This window comes from Chinchilla lanigera, unplaced genomic scaffold (genome assembly GCF_000276665.1).
Source record: "Chinchilla lanigera isolate Chin_1 unplaced genomic scaffold, ChiLan1.0 scaffold00044, whole genome shotgun sequence".
In the NCBI taxonomy this organism is placed as follows: domain Eukaryota; kingdom Metazoa; phylum Chordata; class Mammalia; order Rodentia; family Chinchillidae; genus Chinchilla; species Chinchilla lanigera.
Genome location: NW_004955445.1, coordinates 11,329,814 through 11,354,708, shown reverse-complemented (window position 1 = coordinate 11,354,708; position 24,895 = coordinate 11,329,814). Strand labels below are relative to the sequence as shown.

Below are 24,895 nucleotides of genomic sequence, written 5' to 3'. Positions count from 1 at the left end.
TAGTTACAGAGGCAGGGACAGGCCTTGTGGAGCCAGGCTGTGTTGGGCTATTGAGGCTTCTACCTTCAGCTTCCTTTGTCCTTGTGTGGTTCACATTGTTACCAAGTGGACAAAGCAAGCTGGCCAGGGCTGGACTCTGGTCCCTTTATTGAGACTAAGGGGCCAGTGGGTCCATCCAAACAAAAATAAATTCATCTCTTGAAGCCTGCCTGCAGGCTAGGTCACCCAGCATGTCCTAGCTGGGCCCATGGCTGTCCCCCAAACCCAAGAGCACAAAGCTGTCTCCTCTGTAACGAAAGGAGGCCGGCTGCCCAGTATCTGGAGAATCTAAGTGGGAGAGGGAAAGGAGTCCCCACGGCCTCCAGAAGAGCTGGCCCAATATCCATGATCCTCATTACAGCCTTGGGCTCAGTCTTCAGTCAGGGTGATGACATCATACTCGATGCCCTGGTGCTGCAGCTGTTGGATGTGTTCAGGCACTGCCTCTTCTGTGCCGAACAGGCCCTGGGCCTGGGCCATGGCAGCATCAGCCACTGCTGCCAGGAGGAGAAAGCATGATAAGCCCGAGGCCCCAAGATCTAGGCCTGACCCCTACCCTTGGGATCTAGATCCAGCCTCATACCTGTGACAGCAGAGTGTGCTGCGGCCTCAAGCTGAGCCTGAGTGACAAGCTGCTGGCCTGGGGACACAGGCACATACTGGATCTGGAGGGGAGACACTGATGAGAAGTGGCCCTGGAGGAGCCTTTTAGTGCTCCAGCTCTGTAGTTCCCCACGTGCCCTACCTGGGACTCCTGCAGGAACGGGGCTCCTTGTTCATACTGGATGTGTGTAATCTGGCCCTCCTGTACCTAGACAGAAGAATCCAATCCACGATCCCAGAAGGAGGTGGTGCTGCCCTCCTCAAGCCCCATCTCACTCCTGGCCTGTCCTACCTGGATGTGATGGCCATCAGGGACCACAACATATTCCTGAGGCAGCAGGTGCTGGACACCGTCCTGAGAGATGATATACTGTACCTAAAGAAGGGTGGTGGGAGGCAGTTGCTGGGGCCCCACCCACCAGGTTCTCAGGAGGAGGAGTAGAGGACCAGGGATACCCACCAACAATGGCAGCACAAGCATGGACCCTGGGAGGGGGCAGTACTGTTCCACCTCAAGGTGGGGCCTGGGCAGGAGGGCAAGGCTGAAGAGCAGCTCACCTGGTTGTCAGCGGTTACCAGGTGCTGTACTGTCTGGCCATCTGCTGTGGTGATCTCTTGGATATAGGTGGCTTCTTCCTGCCAAAGACAGGCCAGCTCTAGCCTCAGCTCTGTCTGCCCCCATCCTGCCATGACCTCTCATCAGGGCCCCAACCCTGGTTTTTACCTGATTGGTCACTGTCTGTTCCTGGGCCACAATGATGTGTTCCTGGCCCAGCGCCTGCTGCAGCCGCTCCGGGCCCAGGACCCCATGACTGGACTGGAGGGCAGCTAGGCAGAGAGGGGACAGTGTTTACTTGAGACCTGGAACGTGCCAGTCCACAGGTACCTTCTAGGACAGTAGCTCAAGTCTCTGACCAACCCTGGTGCCCACCCTGTGGTAACTCACTATGCAGTGTGGCCAGCGTCTCCTCATCACTATTCAAGATGATGGTCTGAGTGGGGGTCTGGGCTGGGGCCCGGGCTGTAGGGGTCCCTGGTTTTCTCCCATCGGGGCTGTGCAGCCGCTGGATGTGAAACTTGAGGTGCCCATTGCGGTTGAAACTGGGAAGGAAGGAAGGAAGGAAGAAGCCTCAGGACAGCTCCACCAAGCAGGCCTAGCAGCCCCTGCCCAGCAGCTGGCCTTACCGCTGCCCACAGAGGTGGCACGAGAAAGGCTTCTCATTGGTGTGGGTCAGCATGTGCCGCCGCAAGTCCTTCTTGTTCTTGGAGGCGAAACTACACTGGCTGCACTGGTGAGGACGCAGGCTCGAGTGCTGCGCCATATGGGCCTGCAGGGGGGGCAGTCAGGGCTGGCACCTGGGTCAGCACAGATGGCAGCAAATCCTAGATCCCTACAGCCACCTGGTCAGGGAGCCAGGTGACACAGACCCAGAAAGCCCCAAACCCTGTGTGCTCACGAGTTGAATAGAAAGTACAAACCAGATCAAGGCTGCCGCCGCTGTGGCTTGAGAGTGCCAAACCACAGGCTCTGCCACTAGGTCACTTGCAAAGTCCCATCCCAGCTCACAGACCCCCCGCATCCATACATAACTTACAGGTGCGGGACGAGGCGACCTCTGACACCTAGGGCTTGGTCCTGCCTAATTGGGCCTCCGTCTCCCCACCTGACCCTGCTCCCTGAGCTCTGAGGACACCGTATGCGGTCAGATCCAGAAACTCAGGCAAATGGAGGGAGCTCCAGGGATGGATCCAGCAGGTGGCCCACTCTCACCACGCTGCCTGCCTGCTGGCCAGGAACCTCTGTGCCTGAGGTATTCTAGAAAGCGAGTTTCCTCCCCAGGCCTCACAGCCTCACCCCTCAGTGCCTCTGCTCCTGCGGACCTAGCTCCCGTCCGCCCCATCCTCTGGCATTTCCGCAGCACCCCCAAGTCAGTGGCTTGCTTTCTGTGTGTCTGCTCTCTGCCCTGCACACTTCCTTCACCCTGGGGACACTGTCTGGCATCAGTCACATTTCTGTCTGGTTGGCCGCCTGCCCAGGCTGAGCTTCCTGAGGAGTGAATCACCTCTGATCCTAGAGGGGAGCAGGACCTGGTCTGGGAGCAGCAGGCTGCTCAATAAAGCGTTGTATACACATGGGTGGCTGGATGACTGACAGCAGAGGCAAAGCAGGACCAGCACCTACCCGGACCTCCGGCCACTGGCAGGCACTGAAGGGGCAGTCAGGGCACTTGAAGGCACTAGGCCCAGCGTGGGCCCGCTTGTGACTTTCCATCTCTGCCCGGCCAGGGAAGGCCTCGGCACAGATCTTGCAGGAAAACTTCTTCGATGCTGCAGTGGTTGCAGATGGTGGCGAGGGTGGGACCACCAGGCCCAGGGCTTTGCTGGCTGTAGGAGGTGGGGAGGAACAGCTCGGGGGGTTCCCCACTCTGTGGGTCTTGGCTGGAGATAGGGGCTCGGGGCCATCTCTGGGCAGCCCCCCACACTGCAGCAGGGGCCACTTGGCTCCAGAGGTCAGGGAATCAGGACTGGGGAAGGAAATGGAGCCATCTGCAGTCAACTGTGGAGAGACCAAGCAGTATGAGATGCTGGGGATGGGACCAGTGTTCAGGGAGTGCAGTAGGTGTTGGCCAGCCCAAACCCACCTCAATGTGGTGCAGCTGGGTTCCATCGGCTGCCATGATATAGTGGGTGCCAGCTTCTTTGAGGGTGTCACTCACAACCACAGCCTGGGCTGCCTCCCCTGGGGGCTCCTCACTGAGGACACAGAGAAGGAGAGGGGAAAGGCAGAGGTCTAGAAGAGAGTGAAGGGCTACAGGAACCCTACTCCCAAGCAATAGGTATCAGCTGGGTATGGTGTTGCACACCTGCTAATCCCAGCACTTGGGAGGCTGGTGCAGGAGGATCACCATGACTTCAAAGCCAGCCTGCGGGCTGGGGATATAGCTCAGCAGCACAAGCATCTGCCTGGCAAGTGCAAGGTCCTGAGTTCCAATCCAGGTACCAAAAAAAAAAAAAAAAAAAGGCCAGCCTGGGCTATACAATGAGATCAAGACTAGTTTGGAATACATAGCAAGACCCTGTCTCAAAAATAAATAAATACAAATCAAAATTTAAAAACTCAAAATACCAAGCAACAGGGATTCACTGGGGTAACCACCACCACCACCACAGACTCAGAGGACTCTGCTCTGTACCAGTGTCTCCTCCACAGATGTTTACCAAGTGCCCCAGCACACTGTCCTGCTCAAAAGCAGTGGCCCATCCACTTGATGGGTACGGGCAGCAACGCAAAGGCTCAAGGAGTCCAGCCCAAGCGTGGCCACGTAGGACAGGAAGAGAGGGCCAAGCCACCAGGAGCAAATGGAAGCTCTGCCTATTTAGGTGCTGCAGTCTGAGTGCAGAAGGCGATCCTGAGAGGCTGCCTGCCTAGGTACCAGGCCAGGGCTCCAGACTGAAACCCCAAGCCCCACTGCTCAGATTTAGGGCTCCCTCTGACAGCTTCAGAGTTCAGTGAGCATATAAACATTTCTGCCCCACACTCATTCCTTGTAGGAAGCCACGTGCAGGTGCCAGGGCCTAAGTGCTCTGAATGTTTGAACTAAAGAGCACCTAGTATCCTTGAAAACAAAGAGCATATAGACTTGGGAACCAAAGGAACCAGGTTTCAAAGCCCCATCTGCATTTCTGACCTTTAAGGAAGCTTAGGCCAGTTACTTGACCTCCTGGTGTGTTTCCTCATTTGTAAAAGGAGGGAAAAGGATCTCAGGGGAGTGGGTTAGGACACATCATGAGTGTCCAGTTCCTGGAACATGTAAGTGGCCAAAGAACGGTAGCTCCAGACCTCAGGACAGATCTCACTATGCTCAGTCACCCTTTCTCTTGCTAGCTAGGCCTGAGCAGGTAGGGCCCAAATCTCCCTGCACTAGCACTTACAAAAGGCTGAAAGGGCCTTGTAGAGGCATGTCTCACCTGTAAGGTGTGCCAGGAGCTGATGTGCCCTCCTCCATAGGGGGTGCTGTGATGACGCTGTAGCCAGCTCCACCAAATGCACCAGGTGCCAAGGTGATCTGCTGCAGGTCAGGGGGGCCTAGTTGGCTCTCGGCTGCCACAGTGTCTCCTGGCTCAGCCACATGGAGGGTTACCACTTGTGGAGTGGTGTCTTCGGGGGAGGGCTGCCCACCAGAGGATGCTAGCTCTGCTTCCATGTCCTCTGACTTCACCACAGCTACCTGCAACGGCACTAATGGGCACATGGGCAGGGTCTGGCAAAGGAGCCGACGTCCAAGACCGGCCATTCTCCGTCTCAGTGCCTCAGAGCCAGACTTGAGCTGCCACCACTCATTGGCACAACCCAAGTTCTTTCTGAAATATATTCTGGCCTTCCAAAGTTCACTCAGCAACTGGAAATTGACAAGTATGAGGCAGCGCACCTGGACACAATGGTGCAGCCCTGTAATCCCAGTTCCTGGGAGGCTGAGGCAGAAGGATCATGAGCTCGAATCCCACTGGGGAATGTAATGAGACTCTGTCTCAAAATTTGAAAACAAAAAAAGGTGGGGAGGGCTAGGGATACAGCACGGTGTGAAGGGTTCATTCCTAGTAAAACACACACACACACACACACACACACACACACACACACACACACAGAGTGGAGCAGTGATTCCATACCCTAGGAGATATTTGGCAATATCTGGAGACATGTCTGGTTGTCACAAAAGGCATGTAGGGGACCAGGGACCAGGGACCAGGGATATTGCCAAATTATCTCACAATGCACAGGCGGGCCACAAACAGAGAAAATGCCAGGAGTGGTACAACTGAGAACCCCAGGTATAGAGAGTCAAGTGGCAAACCATCTAAGGAAAAAAGATTAAAGTAGGGTTTTAGCTCACATCTTATTCTAAAATGTGCTTTAAATGGATTGAAGATTGAAATGTAATAAAACTCTATATTAAAAGAAAATGTAGGGCTGGGGATGTAACTCAGCAGCATAAGCACCTGCCTGGCAAGCGCAAGGTCCTGAGTTTGATTCCCGCTACCAAAAAAATAAAATGAATTTTTAAAAAGAAAATGTAAATAAATATTTTACAATCTTAGTGTAGGGAAATTTTTGTAATCATGACAGAAAAAAGATAGAATCTACACCAAACATAAAATGAGTCAGATGGCCGGTGTGGTGGCACATGCCTGTAACCCCAGCACTTGGGTGGTTGAGGCAAGAGGATCATTGCAAGTTCAAGACCAGCCTGGGCCACAAAGTGATCTCAAAGCCAGCTTGAACTGCATAGTGAGACCCTGTTTCAAAAAGACAAAAAACAGAACAACAAAAAAAGAAAGTATACTGAAGGGGGAAATTTAAGATCTCTTGAGATAGAAGGTGAACTTCCTTCACATACGTAAGAGTTCTTGCAAGGCAACAAAAAGATGAACATTTTAATAGAAAAAGAGCTACCAGCCAGGCAAGGTGGTGTACGCCTGCAATCCTAGCACTCAGGAAGCTGAGGTGGAAGGATCATGAGCTTGAGGTCAGCCTGGGCTACATAGCAAGACCCTGTCTCAAAAGAAAAAAAAAAAAGGAAGAGATACAGGACACAAGACACACAAATAAGCAATTCAAAAAAGGAGTAAGATTAAGATGACCTTTGAACATACATAAAAAAGTCCAACCCCTGTTATAATCAGACTATACATTAGGACCATGAAATATACTTCCATCCAGTTTGTGCTCCTAGAATTAATAAAAAACTGGAAACAACCCAACCAGAAAAGAACTGGCTAAAGAAACCTCAGAGCATATACATGATGGGATGATAGAGACATAATGTGGAGAAGTTATGAATGACGAGGTGTAGGTGCTGGCCACATATACATACTGTGTGCATCTCATCCTGCTGAGTGAAGCAGGTGTGTTGCTGGTGTTCGAAGAGTGTGATCCCATTTTTTTAAAGGACAGGGTGGACATGTTATTGTGTGCATGGACAAAGTCAAAAGAAATCTTCTTGCCCGTTAACTGGTTATCTGAGGGGAAGGGAGAAATGCTAAGGACTTTCACCTTCTGTATTGAACATTCTTTTCTTCTTCCCTATTTCCCTTTCCTGATTCCTTCCTTTCTTTTTTTAGTACTAGGGATTGAACTCCAGGGCCTTTGTACTGACCTACATCCCCAGCCCTTTAATTTTTTTTTTTTTTATTTTGAGACAGGTCTTGCTAAGTCACTAAGCTGCCCAGGCTAGACGTGAACTCACAGAGTGCTGGGATAACAGGCATGTGTCACCATGCCCAGCTTTGAGGACTGCTTTGCTTCATTTGTTTGCAGCACATGCTTTTGTACTCAAAAAACAAAACAAAACCCATGTGGGGCTGGGGATATAGCTCAGCGGCACAGTGCCTGCCTGGTAAGTGCAAGGTAGTGAGTTCAATTCCTGGTACCCACCCCCTCAAAAAAAAAAAAAACCATGAGACTGTCATGATGGCAGCAGAAAAATCAATTGGATAGAACAGAAAAGTCCAGACACAGATCCTACACATGTGGGAATCTAGTATATGATAAAGGGGCCATTTGGAACCACGGTTAAGATAAGATTATGCACTCTACTATATCTGAATACTTTTGGAAAAAAATGAAGTTAGACCCCTACCTTTTTGCATACAACAAAAATAAATTCCAGGTAAAGTAAAGATTTAAGTGTTAAAAATGAAATCCAAGGGCTGGGGATTTAGCTCAGTGGCAAAGCACCTGCCTGGCAAGTGCAAGGTTGTGAGTTCGATTCCTGGTACCGGAAGAAAAACAAAAACAAAAACAAAAAAACAAACAAAAAAATGAAACCCTAAGGAAAAATACAAATGAAAATATCATCTTGAAGGTTAGAGAGACCTTTCTAAGAATCATATCAAAGGCAAAAATAAAAGACTGACATTTAACAAAAGAATGTAAAACTTCTATACTCCCCAAAAGCATCAACCACATTCCACAACAATTTCTAGGTCCAATGCCAGTCTCCCTCCTTCAGTTTCCTCTGTCCCCAGCCTGGCTCGGCAGCACATTATAGCAGTAAGTCCTTAGATTTGTCATCTGAAACACATGCTGTCTTTTCGAGTGCTGGGGACACAGAAGTGCTGACAAATTTTCCTCCTCCTTGCACACAGGCTGCATAGGTGAGGCAGAGAGAGGGAAGGACGCAGGTGAACTGGGCAGCTGGGTAGAGGAGGGAAGGGGTAAAGACGATGAGCTGCAGAATGTGCTAGGCCTGAGGTGCCTGGGCCAAGGCCACTGGACCACTAGGTCGGTCTGGGCAAGATAAAGGACTGGGAGTCCACAGGCTGCAGGTGTCTCGGCTAGCAGAAGGCTTGTACAGATCCTGGGGGCACAGGAACAGAACAGGTGGCTACACCAGGGCAGCAGCATGTACTACAAAGAGGCTGCTAATCCTGGAGAGTGAAATCGAAGACCCTCAACTGTCCCGACCTCCCAGCCCGCCCCCGCTTCGCTGTCAGTCCGCCTCTGAGTCTACCTCCCTGGTTTCAGTGCATTTGTCCCCACCCCCACTAGAGCTTCCTGTAGGTGGGGCAGGTCTGACGGCCTGCTCTCCTCTAGCCCTGGTGCCCAGCGGAGGCGTGTGTGAGGTGACCAGGCCAGGGAGGAGGCCTTGTAGCTCACCTGCAGGGCTGCGCCCCCTAGCTCCCGCTGAGCGCTCATGTTCAACAGCAGGTCCAAGGCTGTCTGTGTGGCCATTGCGGTGGACTCCTCAGCTCCTGAGGGGCAGCGGGGGGGCTGAGAAGGGGCTGGCAAAGGGCGCCCAGCCCCGCTTCGCAATCTTCCGGCTTTCCGCAGAGCTCACCTTGCTGGTAAATGATGGTGGCGCTGCCCAGAGTGTCAGAACAGAGCAGTGGAGGGGTCTCGGGTGACTGGAAAGGTGCAGCCTCTGGAGGGAGCTGGAGGAGGGATACGGCCAAGCCTGAGGGGTGGCCTAGGTTCGGGAGCACTTACCAAGCACCTCCGCCACATCCGCATTTTCTTTCAGCCTGCTTCCTCTTTATGGCCACTTACCAAGATTTTTTTTGTTGCAGTACTGGGGATTGAACCCAGGGTCTTCATGCTGAGTGACACGCCCAGCCCATTTCTTTCTTTTTTTTTTTTTGTTTTTTTTTTCCAGTACTAGGAACCGAACTCACGACCTTGCACTTGCCAGGTAGGCGCTGTGCCGCTGAGCTAAATCCCCAGCCCCCCATTTCTTCTTTCTTTTAATTAAGTTTACCGGTACATTTGAGGTATACCTAACCAATCCATTTCTTTCTTTTTCTTTTCTTTTTAAATTTTGAGACAAGGGCTGCTAAGTTGCCCAGGCTGGTTTAAACCTCCTGAGTTTTAAATCCTGCTGCTTCAGCCTCCTGAGTGCTGGCATTACAGGTATGCACCACCATGCCTGGCTCACTTTTCAAGATATTTACCAACTCAGTGCTACAGGGAAACCTACTGGGCCCAAACAGTGAAGTGACCGGCCTGGCGGGCAGGGGCTAGCACTTGAACCCAAATCTGTGCGTCTGACTCCAGAATCTGCTTTACCAGCACTCTGCGCCGACCAGCTTTCCAGGGCTACTATACCAGCTCACATGGCAGAGAAAGCTAGCTACCTACCCTAGAGCCATCTCCTTCGCTCTTGCTAACAGCATTCTGATTTCCGTGAGAGGAGACAACATACCCAGCTGCAAGACTGTATTTCTCAGCCTCCCTTACAGCTAGGTAAACTGTGGCCATGTAGCTCAGCAAGAGACTTCTGGTGCAGTCCATGAGGAAGCCATACAGGTAGACATCAGAAGCATCCTTTGGATTCTTCCTCTTGCTTCCTGCCTAGCATGTAGCTGAGAACACTGCTGCTGCACATATACTGCGACATAAGGTGACTACAAAGATGGAAGTTACAAGCCTAAGATGACTGGGCAAAATATCGACAGAGCCTGGCCTCTGGTGACCATGGAGCCGCCACACTACCTCTGGACTGGAATTCTTTTATAAACGAGAATAATAATCTATTATTACAATTCAGTCACTGGTATTTCTGCTCTGTGTAACAGCGCTGAAAAGTCTGTCCAACCCAAGCTTAAGGCGGGCGTATCTGTGACGAAGTTGGTCTTTACCATAATCCAGAGGCAGGGATCATTCTGTTGCACCCCAATGTGTAAAAGAGGACCCAAGGGTTAGGCCTACCTCAGGAGGTCCTGGGGAGGCGGGGGGTGCTGCGGGGGTCGTACTATGCTGCTGCTTTAGTTCCTCAATTTGTTGCAGAGAAAAGAAGGGACGGCGGCGGGAGGGAGGGTCCTCAGGGTGGCGGCGCCCCCATTCCTCAAAGTTGCTTGCATGCCGGCACCGGACGTGCAGGCGGAGATTCTTCTTGTGCCTGGTGCTGAAGTGGCAGTACTCACAGGCAAAGGGCTTGGCCCCTGCAGGCGAACGTGGGAAAACGCTTGCACCCACCACCCACTCCAGGAAGCGTTCTTGAGCCCAGACACCTCTCCACTAGCGCATTCCCAGCAATTCATTCCCATGTCTGGGCAAACACGTACCACTGCCCATTCTGGTAGGCAGGACAGAAAGGGTCGGGGCTACCCTCAGCACTCACAGCCTTCCTTTCAGGTCGCCCGACTATGCACTTGTGCGAATCACCAGTCCCCAGGCAGGCAGGAACCCACTGGCTAAGGAGAGTCTGGCTCCTTTTCTCCACTCTCCCCACACATGCCCACCAAAGGCTGGCACCAAAGGGAAGCACCACCTCCTACAGGCCAGGCACCTCTTCCACCAAGGGGGCCACGTAAGACTCAGCCCTGGCCCTCAGCCCTGGCGCCAGGGCCCAGCACACTCAGACGTGGGATCATATGGAAGTCACTTCTGTAACAACCACGTGGCAAGCACTGCTGACTTCCCCATCTCACAAGTAAAGCCAGTTCAGAGGAGACAAAACATGGTCCAGGGCTGTGCAGAGACTAGTGGAGCTGGAGCCCAAGCTGGAGTTCAGGGCAGAGGGTGCTAATCATGGCTATTGCCTTTCTACATCTCCAGAACTGTTTGGCTGTTCCTGAGGCCAGGGCTACCAAGGGGGCAACAGGATGAGAGCGCAGGCTCTGACGAGGGCAGGTGGCTAGGGGGCTGGGGGGTGCCAGAGTGTGCCCGCCTGACCTGTGTGCTTGACAGCCACGTGGGAGAGCAGGAAGTCCTCTCGGAAGGTGCGGTAGGGACAGAAGCTGCATTTGAAGGGCTTGTCACTGACATGGGACAGCTGGTGGTTCAGCAGGGCCTTCTTATCCTCACAAACAAACTCACAGAACTCGCACTTGAACCTGGAGGCAGCCAGAGCGAAGTTCAGTGGTGGGGGTGGGATGCACCCACCTCCTGGGGGCTCCGGGGGGACGTTACCTGCGGTTGGCAACAGCCTGGATATGCGTGAGCAGGTGCATCTTGAAGGTGTAGCGCTTCTTAAAGGACTTTCCACACTGAGGCGTGGGGTGGAGTTAGACAGGGGCTGCCCAGGGCAGGCCCTCAGCCCACCCCAGCCCTGCTCTCAGCGCACCCACCTTGTCACACATGTGGGGCTTCTCAGTGCTGTGCGTCTTCATGTGCTGAGTCAGTCTCTTCTGCATGGGGTACACACGGCCACACACAGGGCAGGGGAAAGAACTCAGCTTTGGGGTCTGGGAAGATCCAAGAGGATCCAGATGAAGAGAGAAGGGAGGAGGGAGAGCGAGACCTTACCTCCTGTCCCTACCTGTCAGCAGCTCCCAGCAGGCTCCCGTCCCTGGCCAGGGCCCCACACTCACCGGATCTGGCCTCTTCTTCCTGGGAAAGGCAGGCCTGGGAGTTTAAACCATGGCTTCCCCAAGCCCACCCAAGCCCTCTCATGTCCACCAGATGCTCTCCCAGCCCTGAGCACCCATTCCTCGCTTAACACCCCTTTTCTAGGCCAGCCTTTCCCCAAAAGGAGTCCACAGGGGACCTCACTGAGTAAGCTGCAAGTGGCACATCCTGTAGTTGGCCACTTTGGGAAAGGGGTCTTTTCTCTCTCTCCAGCATAGAAAAGATTTCATATTAAGGCTCTCAGAAGTCTTGCAGGGAAGAGAACGATTGAAGATCAGGTGTTTGGCCTGTAGATTCACAGAACTCCCTTTCTTCTTTATTTTGAGATAGCATCTCACTAAGTTGTCCAGGCTGCCCTCAAATTTGTGACCCTCCTGCCACAGTCTCCTGAGTGCTGGGATTATAGGCATGTACTACCACACCTGGACTGATGGGCTGACTTTCTTCCTTAGGAAAATATTCAAATATCTCAGAAAGCTAGCCTTTCCATAAACCCAGTTTGAGCCAGGGTACCAGTATCCAACAACATTGGTCTCTGTATCCAACCGCTGCTCATATGAAGCTGTAGACCTAGCTGACTCAGTGAGTGACCACCAGGCTGCTTTGCCCACTCTGAGCACCATTTGCCACCCTTGGCACCATGAGAGGAGCGTGGATCCAGAGGGCACAGAACTTTCAGATCACTTGTGGAGGTGCACAGTTCCCAAAAGAGCTGTCTCGTTTCCAGACAAGAAACTAAAGCTTCCAGCAAGAAAGACCCTCAAGACCCTGCCCCCACCCTGTTTTGGGCCAAATGACCGGGGATGAATCACCTTCTCTTCTCACTCCTGTCTGTATCGTGCTGCAAAAGGCTCAGAGCAAGTGCTCAGCAAGTGGCAGCCATGGTGGTCCTGGGCCTCCACCCTTCCCCCTGCCCAGCCTCTCCTGCCCTGCCCTACACCCACTGACCGGTCCCGGCTGTGCACTGCTGCATGGCGAATGACGTCCTTCCGGTAGACACTGGTGTAGCTGCATTCGTCACACTTGTAGGGCTTGCTGCCCACATGGTTGAACATGTGTTCCTGGCGGAGAAGTGGGGAGTGGGCGGGGGCTCAGCCTTCCTTCCTGTACCCGACCTGCCTGTGCCTCAGATGGAGAGCATGGCCATCTGACCCTGCCACAAGGGGCCTGCAAAGGCTGGGGACTCTCCCTGGCAAGAGCACCTTCTTTGTGCTATGCCTTGTGCTGGCTCACTATTCAAAAAAGGCAACTGAGGTCAAGGGTGAAGGGGCCTTATAATGGAAGAGCGTGGAGCTGTACCCAGGCAGTACAGCTCATCAGCCCACACTCTCCCCACTGTGCTCTGGGACACACCACCCCCAACCCCAACGCCCCTGCTTGCATAGCCCAGAGAACCACCTCCAGGTCCAGAGTCCCATCTGTGTGGGAGGAAGCAGAACAGGAAGAAAGCTCGGGTTGTGCTCACCAGCACCTAAGGTACCCATCCCCTACAGCTAGCTCGCTGTACAACATTTGTTCGCTGGGCCAACCGAAGCTTCCTGAGTCAGTACAATGTACCATGGAGACCTACAACCTCACTGGGCCACATGAGGGTGAAATTTTCCCAGTCAGGGATAGGTTAAACAGGCACAGGACGCTGCAGGCCCACTTGGCACCTCAGGGAGGAAGAAAAGGAATCCTTTCCTTGAGACATCAGTGCCCCCTGCTGGAAAGCTTTGATGAAGCATTCTTGGCCAGGGAGTGGTGCCAAAGAAGCCAATCTATGATGTCCATGACATGAACTGTACCCTCAACAGCGGCGTTCAACTGTGTACCCCGCGAACTTCCACATTCTCTGTGGCAGCGCTCTGCAGACCCTCCCACATCTCAGCGTGGCTGGAAGAACTATGAATTCTCCTGTGCCAGCAGGGCTGGCCAGGGTGCTTGGGTAACCAGTCTCCTCCTCCCGCCCACCCCGCCTTCCCTGTGCCCTCCTGGCTGCTGTACCTTGAGCGAGGACCAGCGGCGGGAGCGGTAGCTACACTGGAGGCACTTGAAGAGCTGGGGGTCACCAGACTCGTGGGAGTTGACATGGAAACGCAGGTCCTCGTGGGACAGGAAGCGGGAGCCACAGATGCGGCACAGATAGGGCCTCAGAAGCGGCTTGGGCGACTTGTAATAGTACCTGGCAGGAGGTGTGGGGAGAGATCTGGCTAGGCTGGGGCTGCAGGCGGCCCATCCACCTGCCTCGCCACCCTCACCACCACTCCCGTACTTGCGGTATTTCTTGCCCAGGAATCGCCTGGAGGGTCGGCCCCGGCGGCGGGGTGGGGCTTCAGGCTCTTCTTGGCAGGAGGGTGCTGTGTTCTCGGAGTCTGACTGACTCACACCGGACTCCACCGGGGCCTTGCCAGCCTTGCCCAGGGCCACCAGGCATCCTGGGCCCGAGGAGCTGGACGCCTCAGGATCTTGCGGCTCTGTGGGGCTCTCACCGCTCTGGGAACTCACTAGAGGCTCCTCCACACCTGGGAGGGACCAGGAGGTCACAAATCAGACAGCCCAGGACAGACGCAGGCCTCCCTGGCTAACAGTGGGGATAACCTATCTCTGGGTGCTCGTTCACCTCATGAGCACTGACTGCCGTATGTGGGACATGTGTGCTTTTCCAAACATACAGCACAGCACCGTTCTGAAAAAAGACCAAAGGATCTAACAACCACGCTATGCTGCATGTATACCAAGAGCCACTATGTTCCTTTTTATGTTACTGGTTTTTTGTACAGTACTGGGAATTAAACTCAGAGGTGCTCTACCACTGAGCTACATCTCCAGCCCGTTTTATTTTGAGATGGGATCTTGTGCTAAGTTGCTCACGCTGGTCTTGAATTTGCAATGCTCCTGCCTTAACCTCCCAAGTAACTGTCATTACAGGCATGCACCAGTGCGCCCAGGCCCTACTCATCATAAGGAACTGGATATCCAAGATGTAAAGTAATGTGCTCCAGGTCATACTACGTGTACGTGGCACAGCTGCTGCGCACACCCACGACTGCTCTTTCTGCCGGTCAGGGTTCTCCAGCAGGCTCTCCCTCGTGAGGAGGCCTGCAGACAGGCCGACTGAGACTGGTGTTCTGCACGGCCCCCAGTCCCCAGAGGTGCAGGGAGGAAGGTCACCCCTTGCCCTGCCCACATGGGCCCCTCTTGTGACCACAGCTTACCATCTGGGAGATCTGAGGTTTCCAGGCGAGCCAGCTTTCGGGGCCGGCCAGGTCTCCTTCGTGGCCTTGGGGTGCTGGGGGCGGGGCGCTGGAGCCGCAGCTGCCGGCCTCGGGGCTCATCCTCAGCAGGATTATAGTCACTGTCCTCTGTGGGCCAGTGCAAGATGAACAGTGGCTGGACCTGCCCTTCCAGCCCTGACTTCTCACCCAGCCCCAGGAAGAGGCCACTTCCCCATTCCTGCCTTTTCCAAGCCTGCCACAGAGCCCGCCCCGGGCTGTGAGTGTCCTCCTTCCACACTGGATAGGGTGGCTCACTGATGCGTCTGTCTCCGCGTGGTCCGCAGGAGCTCAGGGTAAGCAGAGCAGGCCTAGGAACCACGGCGACTTACCCTCCAGGTCATCGATGGCCCCAGCATCCACAATGTCATCTTCCTCCTCCTCCTCCGGCCCTTCTTCCTCCTGGGTCTTGGCAGAGGCGTCCCACTTCCGCTGTCGTTCTTTCTTACTAGTGCCTGCTGCTGCTGCTGCTGCTGGGGAGGGTAAGACAAGCTTGCCAGGTCAGGCCCCAGTGCCCCCCTCCCCCACCTGTGCCATCCCAGCCGAGGGGCTGCCCTGCACACACCAGGGCGGAAGTGCCGCTCCCGCATGTGCCGCAGCAGTGTGGCCTTGGTGCTGCTCCGGTACTGGCACATCTTGCACTTGAACTGCTGCACCACCACCACCTCCATCATGGCTTCCAGGCTCTGCAGGTCCAGCTCCTCGGCGCCAGGGGCTGGGGGCGCCCTTGCCAGGGAGCCGGGCCCATCCTGCGCCTCCTCAGGCGGCTCTAGGCACGTGGATGTAGATGTAGGGCCATCAGCCAGGGCTTCGATGGCTGCCAGGCTGTGGCCCAGGGTGGAACTGGACATTGGAGACGTTATGGGGGCACCTAGGGACCGGGGAGAGGATTGGGGAGGTTAAGCAGAAGGAGGACTGGCCATGAGCTACAGGGACCTCAGAACCGAATTTCCCGCCAGAGGCTACTTGCCAAGGAGGGAAGCCCGAAGCCCAGCGCAGTGGATAACCTGTCAGACCACACGGGCAGCTGTGGCAGAACCTGTCCTCACTACCTTCTGCCTACTGCAGAGCTCCCTGGGTCTGGCGCCGGCGTTCTTACCATCGTCCGGGCCCTGCAGGATTAGGTATCGCGTGGTCTCAGCTCCGCCATCTTCAGCACTGGTCACGGTGATACAACCTGGATGCAGGTGGGAGGAGGGTCACGCCGTGGGAGGAGGCTTCCGCTGCAGGTCCACACTCACGAGCCCCAAGTGGACACCAGCTTCATCGCCCCTGAGCCTTGGGCACCCCCGGCACCTGTGCCCCACAGCCCAGTCACCAGGATGCCATGGCTACCCCAGCTGCCTGACCTTTCACTGTTAGGCCTGGGAAGTCCTTCTGCTCCCTCGGTAAACTTCCTCAAGGTCCTCACCCGCCCCTGAGCTGCTTCCCTACGGTTGGCTTCCAAGACGGCCCCAGTGCTTTGTGAAGCGCTGGGGTCTCTGTGCACAGCGCTACTGACAGATAATGGGAAGGCTTTACACGCCCCTGTGTGCAAGTGTTTACAAGCATCCTCAGCACAGCGTAAGCTGTCACCGTTGCTGACGGCGTGGTGTAACGGGCAGGTACAATGCTAGGAATGTACTGCACCGCACCACTGGGCACACATCTAGCATTAGAAGGCACTGGGCCTGCGTTCACACACAGCTGGCTGCCAGACTCTGCAGGGAACTCCGGGGGTGACCCTACATCCCTCCCCACTCACTCTGGATGAGGTCTGGCCCGATGGTGGACTCGATGATCTTGTCGATGGCCGAGCCCAGGTCCGAGGAGGAAGCTGTGCAGTCAGACACCAGCATGTTGGGGTCTGGGAGAGCACTGGAGTGCACCAGTGCTGGGGGGCCTCCAGGGACTGCTGCCACCGGCCCACCAGACACAGAAGACGAATCCGGGAGGTAGCCATGAGGCAGAGGCTCCGTGCTTGAGCTGCTCTCCGATACCTCCTCCTGCGGGGCAGAGAATGGATGGGAGATAGCTCAGGAGCAGGAGCGGGGCGGAGAGGGGCTCTCCAGACAGCTCCCCAGCTGAAGGACACGGTAAAGGGAGCCACCCACACTTTCAGCCCATTTAGCTTGGCTTTTTTTTTTTTTTTTTTGTACCGGGAATTGAACTCAGGACCTTGGGCTTGCCAGGCAGGCACTTGTGCCACTGAGCTATATCCCCAGCTTTTCAGTCCATTTAGGACCAGTGGGAAAAATGTGCCAGTCAGAGTCCACCAAGAAAAGGCCTATGCCGGGTGTGGTGGCGCATGCCTTTAATCCCAGCACTCAGGAGGCTGAGGCAGGAGGATCATTGCAAGTTCGGGACCAGCCTGGCCTACAAAGTGAACTCAAGGCCAGCCTGAACTGCATAGCCAGACTCTATCTCAAAGACACAAAAAAAGAAGAAAAAAAAAAAAAGATAAGGCCCTAAGGCCCTTGGCTCTGGCCAGAGGCTACACTGGAATAAGGGAGCAGAACTCTACAGAGCCCACACCACAGCCAGAGAAAGCTATTTCTATTGGGTTTTGGCAAAATTCGTTCCTTCTGTCTCCAACTCGTCCTCAGCCTTCTCACTGCTATTTAGCTGAAGCTCTTCTAGGAAGCGCATCCTGACCTCAAGGCCAACTTAGGAATTCTCCGTCTCCAGTGCTGCAGCCGTTTGTGCTCCCCTTCACTGGACAGGCACGGCAGCAGGTTGGTTTGTAACCCCTGAGGCAGTTTGCCAGTGTGGACCCAATTCCTCAGCCCTAGAGAGGCACTCCTCATGCCTGAAGCCTGTGGGACACACCCCGTACCATAATGTCCTTTATGCAGACAGGACTCTCCCCAAGGGCCTGCGCCACACCTGTCTCGTCCCTGTTGTATCCCCAGAGCCACATAGTAGGACACACAGTAGGTGCCATTCTGATGACTTCAGAAAACCTCTGGGCCCCAAAATGAGGGCCACAGCTTTGTATTCCTACCAAGTGATACTCTGAATATGATCATCATCTTGCAGGCGGCAAAATACCTGAATGCTTACCGTGTGCCGGCCAGTTTTATTTGTTTTGCATACGCTAAACCATTTAACCCTCACAAGAACTCTACAAGGCAAGTGTATTTGTCACTCCTCTTTTCACATGAGTAGCTTGGTCAGGATCGCAGATCTGCAAAGTGGCAGGGCCAGGAAGTGAAGGTGTGCAAGTGAATGGCAGGTGAGAGCCTGCAACTCAGCAGCCGTGGAAGCAGGCATGCCCGCTCCCATTAACAGACAGGAAGACCGAGGCTCAAAGAGGACTTCTAGTAAATTCGAGGCCGAGCCGAGACTTGAATCAGGTCATGGCCTCTCAAATTCTGAGGATACAGGACAGCGTGGTGGATAAGAGCAAGTCAGATTGAACCCTGTCTGTCAGCACTGTGTGCCTTGGCTTCCTTCCCTGTAAGATGCGGGGAAGAGTGGCAGATGCCTTATAAGGTGTGAAGCTGAACTGAGAAAGTCCCTGTCAAGGGTCCGGCGTGGTACCTGGCCTGGCCTGGTGGGGCAAACCTGTAATCCCAGCACTCAGGAGGCTGAGGCAGGAGAATCACTTCAAGTTCAAGACCAGCCTGGGCTACAAAGTGAGCTCAAGGCCAGCCTGAACTGCATAGAGAGATCCTGTCTCAAAATAAAACAAAACAAAAAGCCCAAAAAACAAAAACAAAAACAAAACCCCAAATATTAGCTAGAAGCATGCCTTGCTGGCCGCTTCCCTTTGGCGGCCAGGTACTGTGCCTGGGTCCCAGTCTCCACCCAAGCCGTCTAGCCCGGTCCGTACCAGTGAGTGGCTGCCTCGGTCTGAGCTTTGCACCACTCCAGAGACATCGGCCTCCACCGGCCCCGAGGCGGTCGCGGCGTCGCTGCTGTCGGCTGACACAGCTTCCGAGGTGCACACACCCAGGCCGCTCTCAGAGGGCTCCTCAGGCCGAGGGGCAGCGTCGCTACTGCTCTCTACCTCGTTCTCCTCCATCGGCTCGGGGGAACGCCTGGCAGGAAGGTGCAGGGTCTGGGGCTTTCACTCTGCGAGAAGAGGTGACCAGGGCTGGAACATGTGGGCCACTTCCCTGGCAACCAAAACCCAGCCAGCTGCACCCTTGAGCCCATTTTGCAGATGCACAGACTGAGTCTTCCACAGGGAGGGGCTCCTTCGTGTATTGAGAGAGAAGCTTCCAAAAGAGGGCGGGAGCCTTGCTTCCAGACTAGGGCCTTCCCTGAGAGGGTGGTCGCTGGCAGGTAATCTTGGCCCTTTCCCCGTCCGCGCAGAGTAGTTCACTCTGTGAACCCCCTCTGGGCACAGTGGTTCAGCCCTGTGGAACCCGAGTCCCCCCGGGTGAAGGGACGGTGGTACAGCCCACAGGCCCCCCTGGGTCACCGGTTCGCTCCCCCCTCCCCTGCTTCCCTGCGGAGGGGGCTGACTGAGACGGTCTCGGGGCCTGGTGACTCGGGGCTGTCCCCGGCGCTGCCTGCGCTCCAGGCTCGACGCCATCTTGTGGTGGCGCCGGGTTTCCGCTCAGGCAAGTGCGAGAGCCACTAAAGGGCCTGGGACCCCAGGGCCCTTTTCGGACAGCCCCGCCGGCCCCTCCGTCGCCGCCAGGTATCCCCGCACTGAGGCTGTACTTCCTGGCTCAGTGCAGTGGGCAGCCCGATTCTATCCGACTCTTACCTAAGGCCTTCTTTGCCGTGTTTCTCTCGGACTCCGGCATCGACGAGGTCGCCATCCTCTTTTTCCCCGCTGCGGAGGGACCTATCGGTCTACTGTAGGCCGGGACTACTTCCACCGCCACGCCAGGGAAAGACAGAGTTCCAGTGTTCCGGAAGGGCTCTCTGAGACCTCAGAACCATAATCCTGTCCGGAGCGACCCTAAAATTCTGTATGTTGCCTAGAATAGACGATGGGGCCCGCTGGGGTTTGGGGACTACTTTCTTTCCTGGCGGATGGCTACATAGGAAGTGCTTATGACGTCACTACAGGTCCCTTCTGGGGCCGCAGGGTGGGGCGCGGCGAAGGCCGGCGGCATTCTCCCGGGGCGTGGCTCTTGACATTCTGGCCACGCCCCTTCGCAGGCCGCTGAGAACCACCTTGGTTTGCGGCAGGTTTAATCTTGGAAGAGGAAGAGTAAACGCTGTCGGATTTTTTTCTTGGCTTTTTACCGATTCTTGGACGCTCTCTTGAACCCTGATCGAATCCTCCCCGCTTAGGTTTGATGTTTCGCCGCGGATTGAGCCGTGTAATCCTTGTACAGATGAGCGAACAGCCTTGAACACCAGAAAGGCTGGTTCAGAACCATGCGGGTGGCAAGGCCGGATGGCCGGAGTCAGGGATTTGGAGAGGAGTTAATGCTAGCTCTTGGTGAGCTTATATATATTTGTTACATTAATAGGCTGCGGGTCAGGACTTCCACATTTGTCCTCGACTCACTGTAGAAAGTGGTGTATTTAAAGGTCTGCAGGCCTTCAGAAAATAGGTGCTCTCTCCCATGACCAAACGAAACGTCACCTTCTGTTGCAGCCTTGTTTCTTTATTTTTATCATTTTGCAGTGGAAGAACACTAGAGAGAGTAATGTGCTCTGGTTTTGTCCCTAAGTGTATGTTGCATAAGCTGTTTCACACTCCAGGGAAAAGAAGCTCAGAAAATTCCTCTAGAGAAAACCCACTGAAAGCCGGGCGTGGTGGCTCACCCCTGTAATCCCAGCACTCGGGAGGCCGAGGCAGGAGAATCGTTGTGAGTTCGAGACCAGCCTGGGCTACAAAGTGAGCTCCAGGCCAGCATGAACAGCATAGCAAGACCCTGTCTCAAAAAAAGACCAAAAAAACCCCAAAACAAACAAAAAAAACTATTGAAAAGAATGAAGTGTGCATTGAGTTGTTTGCATGCACTAGTGAACATGAGGGGCTTCTATGGTCATTTTCTAGGTAAAGTTTTCCCTTCTAGGGTTCCCCTTTGTGTGCCCGGAATAGGGCAGGAAGCCTCTGCGTGGATTAGGCCTTTTCTCCCTCCCAACCGGACCAGGCCTTCAAAGCAACCCTGAATTCCTGCATCAGCAGTGAGTGGCATGGTGGCACATTGGTTTTGCACTCCTGAGACAGTTTCCCAATGTGGACCCCATTCCTCAGGCTTATCCTCCACCCCACCCCCTGACAGGCCTGTAGCATACCTGCCTCTGACTAAATCCCCTCTCAAAACGATCAGAAAAAAACAAAACGATCAGAGTACCAGGGAGTAGCCTCACAGTACCCCTCTCCAGGCCAACTGAGATCCAGCTCTAATCCTGACCTTTGCCGCCAGATCACAGTGTTGCACAATATCATGTAGAAGGTGATAGCCTCATCATGGACCAAAGGCTGGAGAAGGCAAGTGCATGGCCAGGGTGCTCATGGCTCCTTGGGAAAAGCATTAGCAGAATCCTTCAATTCCAAATTGGATGTGGTGGTGGTGCACGCCTGTAATCCCAGCATTTGGGAGGCTGAAGCAGGTAGATCATGGTGAGTTCTAGGCCACCTGGGTTGCTTAGTGAGTTCACAGCGTTTTCTGACTTGTTAATCTAGGGTTCTTCCCGACTGATCATGCCGTTGGAAAAAATTCTGGAAGCAGTGAAGGAAAGGGTACTGGGTCAGAAGGATGTTAACGTGGACCGCTGAGAAAAAAGTACAGGGCAGAGCAGCACAGGAAGAAAGGAAGTGCACCAGGCAGTGTGTGTGTATGCTTTGCTGCATCTTGGTGTCCCAAGGAAGCAGGGGTTTCATTTCCACATAGGAGAAAGGGAGGCTCAGAGAGCAGTGACTTGTCCAGGGTTATACAGCCCAGAGTGGGGAGCGGGGAGGTGGGCCCCGATTCCAAAGCTATTCGGACTTTAGGTCTCCTGTGAAATATGCGTGGTAATTCTAACACTTAAAAATACTCTGTGCCAGCTACTGTCCTAAGCACATAACATGCACGACTTGATTTCATCCTTAGAATTGCCCTGTGAGGTAGGTGTCCTCATTTTACATTTGAAGAAACAGGCACAGAACAGTAAAGGAAAATACGTAAACAAAGAATGGACCCAGGGTTGAAAACCAAGCAATCTGGCCCCAGACTCCATCATTTCAGATTGCTGTGCCAGCTGGGCGTGGTGCACCTGCCTGTAATCCCAGCACTGGGGAGGCCGAGGCAGGAGGATCACTGTGAGTTTGAGACCAGCCTGGGCTACAAAGTGAGCTCAGGGCCAGCCTGAACTGAATAGCAAGACCCGGTCTCAAAAAGATAAAAAAAAAAAAAAAAACAGATTGCTGTGTCTTTTCTCATGTGCTACTGCTAATAAATACTTTTTAAAAATTAAGTTTATTGGTACAATTTAGGTATACATAATGATCATATTCAACATAGAGAATTTGTGGCGGTATATGATATATCTTGATTCTTTTTTTTTTTTTTTTTGGTCTATTTGAGACAAGGTCTCACTATGTAGTTCAGGCTGGCCTTGAACTCACTTTGTAGCCCAGGCTGGCTTCGAACTTTCATCAAGATTCTCTTGCCTGAGCCTCCCAAGTGCTGGTGTTATAGGCAGCTGAGTTAGATAGAAATATAGAATCAGACAGGGCCAGGCCCTCCAAGGAGCTAATATGGAAGACAAGATACCTTGCAAATGGGGATGTATTTGCTTCGGGCCAGACCTCAAGACAAAAGATTAAACAAATGCACCCACATATCTCCCTAGGGATCGACATCAGGGATTGATAATAAAAATAGGTAAAGAGTCACTGACCCAACCCCTTGCAGGAAAAGCCCCTGTTCTGTGTTCATGCCCACTTGCTACGTGACTCGTTTCCCCATTTGATCCTGATTTAATCAGTTTTACTTGAACAGTTCTTATTGGCTGACTGTAGTTTTGTACCACTTAATGCCCACCTAGCGAGTTCCCATATTTTCCAGCTTGGACCTGCCTCACCTTGTGATTTTGCTCTATAAAGATCCCTGGAAAAGGTAGGTTCCCAGGGCAACCCACTGGGGCCTTCTTCTGTCCCTCTCTCAGACAGAAGCTTTCTTTCCCTCAGTAAATATATTCTGCTCTTAACCTCCATTGTTCCTAAAATTCGTTCTTCTATTTTATTTTTTTTTAAATTTTTTTATTATTACTTTTTTTCATTCTTCGATTTTAGAGAACAAGAACTCATTCCAGATATCGTTTTCAGGTTGGGAGTTTCTTTCCCCTATATTACTGGGATTACAGATGTGGGCCACCTGATTTTTTTTTTTTTTTTAATACCTGATTGTTAAAGGATACTTTCTCAGAGCTGGGGATTTAGCTCAGTGGCAACGTGCCTGCCTGGCAAGTGCAAGGTCGTGAATTCCATTCCTGGTACTGGAAGAAAAACCAAAAAAAGATACTTTCTCTATTCCACAGGGTTCTCCAACCCTACAGTATTAGAGATTGAACCCAGAGCATTTGAGTGAGCTAACTCCCCAGTCCTTTTTTTATTTTTTTGAGACAGTATCTTGCTAAATCACTTGCAGGACTCAAATTTGCAATCCTTCTGCCTCACCTTCACAGACTGCTGGGATTGCAGACAGGTACCACTGTGCCTGGCCTTTCTCGTTTTTCAGATGAGGAAACTGAACCCCAGAGAGGAAGCAGCTTACTCAAGATCACGGTTTCCTTGTCTAAAAGGAAGGTCTGTGAGTCCAGGCCAGATCTCCTACAGTAGTTAATAATCATACAGCAAATCTTGACTGAACATTTATGAAGTACCAAGTGCTATGGTTCTGTATTAGGTGCTTTGTTGCTTTTCTTTTTTGAGAGGTACTGGGAATCGAACTGAGGACCTCACACTTTCGAGGCCGGCCCTGGGCCACAGAACTAAATCCCCAGCCCTTGTTTATTTGTTTTTTGAAACTAGGCCTTCCTGTGGAGTTCAGGGTGACTTTGATTATATGAGATTATAGGTGTGTGACACCACACATGGCTTGTTTGTTTTTGAGGCAGGGTTCAGCCAGGCCTTGAACTTACTTTGTAGCCCAGGTTGCCCTGGAGTTATGGCAGCCCTCCTGCCTCAGCCTCCCAAATGCTGGGATTATAGGCATGTGCCACCAAACTTGGCACAATACTGGATTTTTGTCTGCTTCACTGTTTCCTAAGGTATCTCCAACACTTAGCAGTTTTGCAGTCCAAGGTAGCTAACACATCCTTATTGTATGGATGAATGAGTTATTTTGACTATAAACACAGTGCTTTTTGATCTCCCTTCTTGCCCCAGGTATCACAGGGCATGTGTGTCGTCTGTCAGCCCAACCCTAAGACATTTTACACAGGTTAAAGACCCATTTTGGAAGTGAAGGCGGGGACTTCTGCCCTGTAAAGACCTGCACAGGAGGAGACATGAGTCTGAGGCATGCACTGTGCCAGGTGCTGAACACACTTTTGCAATTCACCCTCACGGTGAAGCACAGATTGTTATAGCCCCATGTACAGCTGATGAAATGAGAGTTCCAGGAGGTAGGGAACTCACCCAAGGTTCCAGAAATGGAGATTATAGCTGGATTTGAACTCCGGGCTGTCTATCTCCAACCCCTGTTCTTTGTACTATACCAGCTTCCTCCCAGAGGGCGAGGGGATGGAAGCTGAGCCCCAGGAGCCGGTGCTGAGGCCAGACTCAGGCTGAGTGACAGCTCGAGACCAGGACTTTGACAGCTATGCCGAGGCTGGCTGGAAGCAAGTGGTGCTAAACTCGCGTGCCTGAGAAGATGAACAATGATGACAAAGACAGGAGATGGCCAGGAGCTGCAGCGGGGCGCCGAGGAGGTGCTGGGTCCTGAACAGAAAGTCCTTGGGCTCTGCTTCCAACCAAGAGCTCCCTACTTACTTGCTCTGCGACCTTGAGCAAGTCACTCAACCCTCTCAGTTCAGTGTCCTCGCTTGTCACACAGGGTCACCACTCCTGCTGGGTTGTCATGGTACTGCATGAGACAATGCAGGGAGACAGAACTGGGTCAAGTCCAGGCCAGAACGCAAGTACTAATTAGTTGTATGACCTAAGGCAAGTCCCTTCACTTCTCTGAGCCTTAGTATCCCTATCTATATAACAGAGGTGGTACCTATCTCACCCGAACACTGTGAAGATGCAGTGATTAAAGTA

General features: G+C 53.2%; 1 protein-coding gene and 1 long non-coding RNA gene across 7 annotated transcripts; one reads left to right on the top strand and one right to left on the bottom strand.

Moving 5' to 3' along the window:
* Positions 1–124: 124 nt before the first annotated feature.
* Znf335 (zinc finger protein 335) lies at positions 125–19,967 on the bottom strand. Of its 5 annotated transcripts, none has more exons than XM_005392396.2 (28): positions 19,445–19,966; positions 18,560–18,801; positions 16,490–16,730; positions 15,845–15,922; positions 15,311–15,616; positions 15,078–15,218; positions 14,689–14,835; positions 13,746–13,995; positions 13,478–13,655; positions 12,440–12,552; positions 11,455–11,473; positions 11,212–11,328; positions 11,054–11,130; positions 10,817–10,977; positions 9,851–10,083; positions 8,484–8,577; positions 8,303–8,397; positions 4,612–4,871; positions 3,285–3,396; positions 2,825–3,199; positions 1,828–1,970; positions 1,589–1,743; positions 1,367–1,470; positions 1,201–1,278; positions 935–1,018; positions 785–850; positions 623–704; positions 125–533 (listed from the first exon to the last, which is right to left on the bottom strand). In XM_005392396.2, the coding sequence occupies exons 2-28, from the start codon at positions 18,749–18,751 to the stop codon at positions 409–411; spliced, it is 4,026 nt and encodes a 1,341-aa protein (XP_005392453.1). In that variant the 5' UTR covers positions 18,752–18,801; positions 19,445–19,966; the 3' UTR covers positions 125–408. The 5 variants fall into 5 exon arrangements, with proteins under 5 accessions (XP_005392453.1, XP_005392451.1, XP_013373746.1 ...); XM_005392394.2 differs by having other exon boundaries at positions 125–536; positions 19,445–19,965; XM_013518292.1 differs by having other exon boundaries at positions 125–536; positions 15,078–15,215; positions 19,445–19,965.
* Positions 19,565–24,895, top strand: LOC102024623. 2 transcript variants are annotated; one of them, XR_001235598.1, is made up of 4 exons: positions 19,565–19,652; positions 19,981–20,131; positions 24,017–24,255; positions 24,352–24,895. It is a non-coding gene; the product is annotated as an uncharacterized LOC102024623 (long non-coding RNA). The 2 variants fall into 2 exon arrangements; XR_262329.2 differs by lacking the exon at positions 24,352–24,895 and having other exon boundaries at positions 24,017–24,342.

What these genes read in the sequence shown, in the direction of transcription:
- Znf335 (XM_005392394.2), bottom strand. Translation starts at nt 18,751, where the DNA reads ATGGAGGAGAACGAGGTAGAGAGCAGTAGCGACGCTGCCCCTCGGCCT. An exon ending in TGCCACCTCTGTGGGCAGCG is followed by an intron (nt 1,744 to 1,827) that starts GTAAGGCCAGCT and finishes CTTCCTTCCCAG; the next exon opens with TTTCAACCGCAATGGGCACC. An exon ending in GACGCTGGCCACACTGCATA is followed by an intron (nt 1,471 to 1,588) that starts GTGAGTTACCAC and finishes CTCTCTGCCTAG; the next exon opens with CTGCCCTCCAGTCCAGTCAT.